This window comes from Cystoisospora suis (assembly GCF_002600585.1).
Source record: "Cystoisospora suis strain Wien I chromosome Unknown contig_3752, whole genome shotgun sequence".
Lineage (NCBI taxonomy): Eukaryota > Apicomplexa > Conoidasida > Eucoccidiorida > Sarcocystidae > Cystoisospora > Cystoisospora suis.
Genome location: NW_027156547.1, coordinates 64,865 through 74,588, shown reverse-complemented (window position 1 = coordinate 74,588; position 9,724 = coordinate 64,865). Strand labels below are relative to the sequence as shown.

At 51.7% G+C, this 9,724-nt stretch overlaps 2 protein-coding genes across 2 annotated transcripts; both read left to right on the top strand.

Moving 5' to 3' along the window:
* Window positions 1-203: 203 nt before the first annotated feature.
* Window positions 204-2,155, top strand: CSUI_007223 (uncharacterized protein; the record flags this gene model as incomplete). Its single annotated transcript, XM_068067373.1, has 1 exon — window positions 204-2,155. A coding segment is annotated over exon 1 (1,044 nt), but the record flags the coding sequence as incomplete, so codon positions are not given.
* A 69-nt stretch (window positions 2,156-2,224) lies between these two features.
* On the top strand, window positions 2,225-7,576 carry CSUI_007222 (uncharacterized protein; the record flags this gene model as incomplete). Its single annotated transcript, XM_068067372.1, has 4 exons — window positions 2,225-4,394; window positions 5,157-6,332; window positions 6,944-7,140; window positions 7,485-7,576. Coding segments are annotated over 4 exons (3,627 nt in total), but the record flags the coding sequence as incomplete, so codon positions are not given.
* Window positions 7,577-9,724: the final 2,148 nt, after the last annotated feature.

The window sequence follows — 9,724 nt, the reverse complement described above, 5'->3', positions numbered from 1 at the left end:
TTGCGCAGGGGCCATGCTAATCTCCTCCTTATTGTTTCAGTTTTCTCGGGGTCTCAAAAAGACCTGACTACGAGAGCGAGAGCGACCTTCCCGGCATGTTGGTGACCCTGTCGAAATGGCATGCTTGTCTTCCTTGGAATCGATTTCCCTACTGAAGCAAAGCGGAGCGACAAGACACGAAGCGCCGTTCACCTTGAGTAGTCAGTCTTTCTTTTTTTTCAACAAGAATGTGATCTCATTGGGGACTTCCACTTTGTTTCGTGTTCCCCGGCGCCAAAGACTGCATCTGGAGTCTGCCGAATTCTCTCCCTATTGCTCCGGCTTGGAGCATCAAGAGACGACTCGCTGATATCCCCGTGGCACGTGTCTCTAGCCACGGGGCGAAAGCGTCACTTTCGTACGGCCGGCCCCTCCTCTCTCAGATTCGCAATCTCTACACTTTACTCGCGTTCTTTCGTGGTCCCGTGCGTGCACATTTGTTTCCTCGCCTCGTGTTACTTAGCGACGGACCCGGCCGGAGAAAGACGCTAAGTGTTACTAGCTGTCCGGTTCCGTGGTGACAATGTAGAAGACTTTCGCTTTCGCGCTGCGCAGACTCCTAAGGCGCCAGCGCCACAGCAGTCGCGTAAGCCGTGATCTAAGTGGCTTTTCTCCGGGTAGCGGTAATGGCTGAGGCACCGCGGAGGCGACTAAATCCGTGACGTAACGTTCGGTTACATTCGTTCATGGTCAACGGAATTCCTCGCTTTCTTTTTATCTGGGATTCATCCTGGTCGGACGGAAGTGTTTATCGTCTGGGAAAAAGTGCGGAGGTATGATAAATTGCAAAACAGATGTGTTCACATGAACACGGGCGCATCCTTCCTTGACTTTGGCTGCGTTATACGCGGCCGCTCACATCAAGCAGTCGAAGGACAGATTCACTTGTCTTAGATCTTGGCCGGGAAACTCTCACATCCTCGCTGATTTGTTTTTTCGCAGGACTTCATGTTTTCTTAGCGAAGACTTGTGTCGGGCTTCCGTTTAAGCGCGTATGCTGCACGGGCGTCATACGTCTTCCCGCATTTACGCAGGGCTGTGCATCTCTATGTATTTTGGCGTATGTGTGGATGCTTTTGCACTACCGGCTAAATATGAGTGTGACTGCTACTCACGCCGATGTGTTCAGGAGAAAGACAATCTCTTCTTCGCCTTTTCTAGTCTTTCTCTTCCGCTCACTTCTCACCCATGTCCTAGCTGGTGCTTCAGCCGCGTACCAGACACTTGCTGATTTTCCAACGTACAACCACCCCTCTTCGGGAGCGCCACTCTCTTCTTTTTCCTCCTCGCCTTGGGTAAGCTCGCCTCGTTGTCGCCTGTATCTAACCTCTTCGCCTCTTTGTAAGGCATACCACTCGTCTTTGCAGTACGGGCAGGGAGATAGTTTTGTCAGCACCTTCGCAGCTCTTGCGTCCCTCCTAACTGCGGACCGCTCCACGGCACTGCTACGGCCGCCATCAGCTGGACGGACTAGTTTTGTATTCCCCCGTCCAAGGTCGTCCTCGGACTATGGATGCTCTCCTCCTGCAGCTCAGGCCAGTGTGTTAATTCGGAGAGAAGCGAAGCGGCTGTCTCTCGGAGCGTGTTCTCTGAGAGGACGCGGCCTCTCTTCCGGCGTCAGTGTATGCCGTAACTCCTCTCCCCGATCTTCAGTATTTCGCTCCTGTGGGCGGCGTTTTCCACCACCATCTTTTGCTCTGCTTTTCTATGGTATCAATGGGGCTTGCCTATCCCCAGAACGCCAGACTTCACTTCCTTGTGTCCGTCTGCGGTATTCTTCCTTCTTTTGTCCCACCTCCTCACACATCAGTTGTTTTCCTTCATTCGCAGCGTTTGCTTGTAGAGGCCCCTATGCCTCATCCGGTTACGTCTACGGCTTGCTCCCCCTGTTTCGTTTGTTGTGCCGTGTAATCTCTCCGGCACTTTGGGTTGCTTCGACTAGAGCATCGTCGTCGGAACTTGCAAGCTTCCCTCCTAGCGTCCTGCCTAGGCCCATCTTTTCACTCCGCGAATCGCCTTCATGGTTTTGCTCCCTTATGTTCGGCTTACTAGCGCCTGCCTCTATCAAGGCCAATAGAGGGGCGTGCGTAAGTGATGGCGCTCGAGAGAGTCCCACTGCGCTTGTTGAGGTTTCAGGACAGTCAGAAGCGATGTCCCAAGAGGAACGCTCGCGCGATGATATTGTATTTAGCTGGGGCCGCGATGGGCATGGACAAGAAACGGATTACAATGCCGTAGACCGAGACTTGAAGGCGGATAAGGAAGGCTGGGATCGATACCCAGAAGTGAAAAATCTTGTACAGGAGCAGCTGAAGCATTTACGCTTCGACGCTGCTTTGTCTACTATAGCCGCTAGCTATGGCCCCTGGTCTTCCTATCGTGTTTCTTCGCCCCGTAATGACTCGCCCTCTCTTCGTTCGTGTCTCCCTTCTTCCCCATCCTTCTTCTCTGACTCTCTCCCCGCCCCCTCCCGGCCGTATTCTCCCGCGTCATTCGCCGCCGCGAGCTCTCGCTCCGAGTCTCCGACTGTTCCTCCGTTTTCCCAACTACTTCGCCCTTTCCGCGTCCGTGGCTCTCTAGGTTGCTTTGGCCCGCTTGATCTTAACGATGGCTCGTTGCGTTCTTGCGCGTCGCTGTCAGAACGCAAAAAGCAGGCCGCTGCTCAACTCTTCAACCGTCTTCTCGAAACCTGTGCGTTCCGCGCCACCCTTCCTATTGTAACTAAGGCATTTGTTAATTCTCTTCCTGTTGATATCCTCCACGATGCCGTGCGTGAACTGCGCAGGTCATTCAAGGGGAGCCAAGAAGAGGAGAAGCCGTTAAGGTCTAGTATGCATTTTCCAGGGATTCTATCCCCACAATTCCCCCCTGAAGAAGGAGGTAAAGAAGTTGGAGATTGCCTACACTCAAAGGAGCTAGCCGGACGAGAGAAACAAGGAGGGGGAGAATGTTGGAGAGAGAGGACAGCACGAGCCGACACAGTAGAGGGGAGTGAAACAAGGAACGTCTTAAAGAATCCTGAAAAGCGAGGACAAGATGAAGAGGAGACGGCGGTGAATCTCGGGGACCTCTTCTACAAAGGAACCTTGTGCCGACTCCCACCAGAGATGCTGAGCCAATCTTCTCTACCCGGGCCGCAGAGGAAACCGAGATCCCTTGTCCGAAGTTTGTTTGAAGCCTTGGATTACTTCTCAAGAGTCCTCGACGTCGACCGTTGGGTCACCTCGTCGACGTACTCTTGTTTAGTGGCCTTGTGGAGAAGCAGGAGAGAGAACAAGGACGAAGGAATTGGGACGGAGAGCACGAGGGCAGAAGTTGAAGACACTGAGAAAGAAGGGGGAGGTGGCCGGTCTCTCCAGAGAAACAGAAAACAGTGCAGAGAGAGCGAGAGGGAGACAATACAAACCAGCCAAGGTGGCAGGACAGACAAAGTCGATGGCAGAGAGCATGGTCGATACGGCCAGCTTCACAGAGCGGGAGTGCGTGATAAGGACGAGTACGTAGCGGACGCTCCTTGCGGCCGTGATGCAGTTCCAGCAAGTCCGAAAGAAACCTTTGCTACCGGAACAAGAAAAGATACCAGTGCTGAACGGTTAGAGAAAAGGGAGCTAACAACTCTACTGCTTGGGTATCTTATGCGGACGCCTGATACGTCCAGCTCCTCTGGTTCCCCGTGTGTTCTTCCCTCTTGCAGTGACGACGGCCAAGGAGGGATAGACACTGTGCCCGACGCAATACAACAGATGACTACAGGCCTACCGAAGGAGAAGGGAGTTAATGAGAAAGGCAGATCAAAAGAAGCGAAGAGGGAGAGAAAAGACGCCAGACTGGACAGCAGACCTCTGTTTGTTGATGCAGCGGAAGAGCGCATTCCTAGTGCGTTCAGAATGGAGTTGAAGCGCCGTAGACTACAGAGATGCTTGGAGCTGCTTTGCCAGGCTTCCTGTGGAGAGGCGCTAGCGCGACTGGACACAGAAGAGACAGGAAAGAATAGAAGGGCGAGCGTTCCAAAGAATTTGACAGCGGAAGCGCACAAGAAACAACGTGACAACACGAGAGACAGTGGCGAAGCAGAGGAGTATGAGAAGGTGATGTTGAAGAAGGAGGCGGTGATAGAGGAAACCAAGGACAGCCCGTTTTCCTTGGGATTTAGTGGAGACACCCGTACTCATATTATTATACTTGGGGCTGCCGTCGCCCTGGGGGACGAAGAAGGGAATCGGATCGCAAGGGAACAGCTTCTACTTATTGACAAGAAAACTCGATTTCTCCGGTTTCCCCCGACTAGCCACAGAGAAAAAGCAAAGAAAGAAGAAGACAGGGTGGATGAGACATCCGACCTAGAATGGATTCAGGTGAAATATGGGCTTCTGCTCTTTGAACTTCTATACAGTGTGTGCGGTAGAATGGCTCAGTCGCTCTTTCAGGCCGAGGAATCTCATAGTGTTGTGGAGAATGCGCATGGAAACATTGTATATGCCTGTACACGTCTCTTCTACGCGCCAGCCTTAAACACTGAGCTGAATTCTTCGAGTGGGTTACACATATATGTACATATATAAAGAGATAGATATACATGGCCTGTACTGAGTGGAAACCAAGCTACGTGATTTCCGCGGAAGACAGAAGGCGTCACGTGTTGAAGATGTGACATTCGGGATTTCACTAATACTCATCTCTATCGGACTCACTTGAGTCTCTCCTAAGCACTTCCACGCGTAAGCGTCCATCCTCATGCTCTCACAGAGATATGCATACGCTTAGTGTGTACGATGCTAGCGCCGGTGCATTCTAGACTCCGACAGGACTCAACCCTAGTCCTTCTCTTGCACGTGCCTCCCTCCTTTTTGCGTAGAGATTCTCTCTGAAAAGAGATCTGTGGTTTTCTTGCAGTATACTGTAGCATACCTACTGGCGGAAACATCGCTCCAAGTGAACCGTGTAAACCCCGTGCGTATTTTCTTTTTTCTAATATGACCTTGGGAAGAGCACTGCTCAGCAAACGTGGCTGGTTAATCGGTCCGGCCACTGTCGACATACTTCGAAGGTGTCAGTGTATGTACGGACACTCTCAGACTCCGGAGGATTTGGCTTTTTCGGTGTGTTCGTCCGTTCAGATCCTTCAGCCTCAGTTTATCCGGCTTCTACGTGAAAGGCGTTTGCTTCTGCTGAAGAAGCCCTCAGTTCTTCACGTCGTTCCGTCTTGCGACACTGCTAGCTCAGACAGCACCGAATTTATTAATGGCGGGGACCGACTGCCGGAGGACAGCATATCGTTCTGCCATGCGGCTTCAGGTAACAGAGAGGAAAGAAGACGAGGGGAGACAGAAGCTGGACGGCAGCCGACACCACAAGAAGACGCTGAAAGTGCAGAGAAGACACGACATAATGGCAGGTCGTCTTCAGTGAATCAAAAGAAACCGGACGAAGAACAGAGAGAGATGGCCGATAAGGAGCTGAGTGCGAGGAACGAGCAAGCGTTGACCGGAAAGGAAGAAAACGGACAAAGACAGCAAACAGGAGGAAAGGGAGAGGAAGCTGCTAAAGTTTGTTCCGCGTCGCAGCCAGAGGACAGCAGCAGGACTGACATGGAGAGAGAAAAGGACGAAGAGAGTGGAAGGGACATAGAAGAACAGTCACGAAGAGAAGATGAGAAAGATGAAATTGACTCAGAGAGGTTGCCGGCCACATCACACATCCCGAGAGTCCTCGCAGACGCGTTTCTTGTCGCAGTAAAAGAAGCGGAAGCTTGTGCGAGAGACAAACACCGCCATGGAGCTTCTCTTTTTCGTGTGGGAAAGCTAGGACAAAAAGCAGAACAGGCAGACCGCAGTGGTTCTTGTTCTCCGTGTATGCTGACATGTACAGACGGAGTTTTGTGTGGGGGCCGTAACTTTGTTCTGCAGCCTGAGAAAACAAACAGGAGAGAGAGACAGAAAGGCGTACACACTGGAGCACCGAAGATGCAGACGGAGACTAAAGAGGACGTAGAACGCACGCGCTTGAAGTCAAAGGAGCGAGAACAAGCAATGACGGCTTTCAAGCACGCGTGCGGATTTCATGCAACGGAGCCTTACTCCCATCTTGGGAGCGACGAGCCTGACACGGGATGTGATAAAGCACAGGAGGCAGCCTTCTTCCCGCAGAAAATGGACATACATAGTACAGGACAGACAAGACCAGAAAAAGATACAGCGAAAGCAGAGAAGATGAATGAAACAGAGAAATCCAAAGGAGCTGCTAGGAGGTCGTCCTCTGTCGTTATTCATGCAGAAGTCGATTGTCTTGCTAAGGTATAGGTCACGTGGGGCCGTACAGAGTCCCGGTACATCTACGGCACCGTAGTGCGCCAGACATCCTTGTATGCCTTGGAGAAGATGTAGATGACTTCGAGGTGTTCTTTGACATCGCTATGCAGTTCCGATGGTCTCACCAGGGTTGTCGTCTTTACCTTGGGCGCCGGGAATGACGCGTCAACTACGACAGAATCCGCGATACGTGATTGCTTTGGGCGCAGTTATACGAAGCGCAAAAGCCTTGGGAATTGAACCGGGGAACCGCATGCGTTTTCTGGGACTTCCTCTTTCACTGTCTTCGGAAGCGTCCTATCAAACTGAAGACTGTCAGTGATCTTTACGCGGATATCAAGCTGCAACACTGCTATCATGTCAGTCTTTTGTGGCGAAAGTTTGATAGCTAGAAAGAGTAGCCCTCGTTTTTGTATGTACGTAGGTTAGGTATCGGCCTGTACTTCGAACAGATAAGGCACCATTGATCCCATGGTGCAGGTGTGAGTCATCTGAAGGGACACATATCAGTGATTGTGAAGACGGCGTATCAAACTTCTCTTTTTATGTCCGCCCTTCGGAAACCACTTCGCAGTTGGATGTTTTGTCCTTTTCAGGTTCCCACCGATGCTAGTAAGGGATGCTACGTATGTATTGTGGAGCTGGATGCTTATGGCATCGGGTACGAATCGGCACATCCGTGCCCTATGTGCCTCCAATCCCTTCAACATCGAGGTGTCACTGGTGCATTCTATTCCACTCCCCTTGGCTTGCGAGCGGCAGCGATCGCACCTAAGCAAGAAAGCGAAAAGAGGTAAGGTCAGACACGAGTGTAACTGTACGTATGAACTTGTGGATAGACTTTGCATCGGACAAGCGGAGGTGTTGCTACACCGTTGAACAATAAGAAAGACCTTACGTCAGCACCCATGAAGTTGGTCTGTGTAGTACAGTTCGTAGCTTTGCTACAAACAAAGGAACTCAAGCGAGCCTCACGCATCAGTCCCTTAGCGCTGCCGTAATGTCACTACGTGGGGCCTCTCCGGCCATCCGTGGGTTGTTGCATGGACCCATGTGTCTTCACGCTCACGGACATCGGAGGCTGTCGGGACGCCAGAACAGGCTTTGTCTCCGTTTGCTGACGTGTGACGTTGATAGGCTGGACCCTCCACCTCCGCTGATCCTTGCAGCGCAAGCGGCGACTCGGAAATCAAAACGACTAGCATGCATGAGAACCGAATGAGCTCTTTTGTGCATCCTGCTCTTTCTTTGTGAGTTGCCTAGGGAGTACGTGTGATGGGCATCCACAAGTTTTTTCTCGTGAACAGGTTACGTGTCTTTTCTAGCTTCCGAGTTTTCTCTAAACAAAGTGGAGACTGTCACGGATCTGACTTTTCGACTTCTCCCCACAACAGCCTCCTGCTGCTCTGCCGGGTCATCACAGAGACAGGAACCTCGACACTTTTCACTTTGTTCTTTTGAATGCATATATGGAGACTTGTTCCTCACCACAGAGGTGTTCATGAACCTGGGGCTGCGGCTCCCCCTCTCAACCGTGCCTGGCGCTACCTCGCAGCCAGGACTCGGGATGCACCCCTGTCCTCGCCACGAAAATCAAAACGAAGAAGAGCTGTTGCCGCTTACCAGACACCGCGCAACACTTACTCAGGGCGGTCCACTATTTCCTGGCCCAGTGACGGCGGTTTCACTTCTTTTGCAACGAAGTGACGCAGTCGGATTCCACTTGACAAACCCTTCCGCGCAACAGGCCGTCAGCATACTATGGGGCATAATGCATATGCTAGCTGCCTTGGATTTTCTTGTATTCTGCTGGTTGTACTTTCTAAGACGGCTTCGTCGCGCAAAAGTCTGGGAATCTCGAGCTACAGTTCCAGCAGTCGCACAAGTCAAGCGAAGCCGAGAAATGAGCGTTCCTGCTACCCCCCATACAAACAGTAAAAGAATGCCGATTGCTGAAGAGTCGCAGATCAACAACACTCGGGTCGCTTCTTGTTTCAACAATATTCCTCACATTTTCGGGGACCCCCAACGCGTAGAAATCCACGATTCTTGACAAGGTGAGGCGGATTGCTCGAAGAGGAAGCGACTCAGTAGTACACTGTTGCCGAGATACAGTTCGAAGTATCAACAACAGCGTATTGTTCACATTTCGGTTCCAGGAGGCAAAGGGCTGTTTGTTGTCAGGAACCCTTTCACGAGATGCCATCGCGTCCCGGTTAGGTGCCTTTGTTCATCTTATGAAATTCTTCCCGGGTGACGGAGTACTGGGAAGGTGAGACGCCGCCTAACAGTAACTGCGCCGGTATCTGAACGTTCGATAGAAATATCGTGGGTGCGTCGCAAGAGACCGGTTCTTTTTGTCCTGGCCATGTGAAGAAGAGCCACGGCCACGAGAGCGGTGGCACTTGGTGACCCGGACGCCCTCACTGTCATGAGCGGAAGTATGACCCTGATCCGAGTGGAAAGTAAACAGCAAAAAGCAGAGAGAGACTGCAACGCGCCTGTGGTTTGACAACCACAACTAGCTGTGTCAGACTCAGGTAAGCGAATACAGCCACTTCATGAAGAAATCTTGGCAGGAAAGGTCGCGCGTGCACCTGGTCTGAAAAATCACAGCCACGCGTTTGACGAAGGATGTTTCCCGTAATGCCTGGTACAATTGGGGTAACTGTCCTCTTTTCGCGACTGCAGGGAGTCTTCTCTTCAGCCCCCTCCCACTGAAAGATTTCCTACCCTTCATTCGTGTCTGCAGAACACGAGGACTCTCTGTTCTTGTCCCAGAGGGGCCCACATGATAGGCTCGTCTTGGAGACCCCAGTCTGCTCCGTGTCTCGACGCATATTTCCAAGACGGTGGAATGACGAGAAGCGCTTCTCCGTCTGGAGGCGCCCACACCCTCAACATACCCAAGCGTCTCCTTTTCGTTCAGGTCTTAATGCCCAGGCGCAGAGTCTTCGGTCTACTGGAGAAATTCCTTCTCGTGAGTGCCAAAAAAAAGACAGCGCCTCAGGTTCTTGACGAAAAGAGGCTTCTCTAACTGTGAAATCGAATGCTCTTCTCACCACACCATCCTCTGGAACTAACCGTTCAACCGTCACCCTAAGTCCCCGAAGAAAAACTACGCGGCACAGGAGAGAAAACCAAGAGTCTACCGGTGATGTTTTGACAGACAAGCCTGCTGCGCTTGAAGTCGTACACGACTTCGAAACATGGCGACGTTCAGTATCTGTCTACAAGTCTTCCTTGAGCGACTCGATAGGCATTAAAGATAGCTAAACCCTAACCCTAAACTCTTCATTCTTCGGAAGTTCATCGGAGCTCGATGAAGGGAAGCGAACTACCTCTGGAGGCAGGGACGGTTTCTCCGCTGTCTCTCC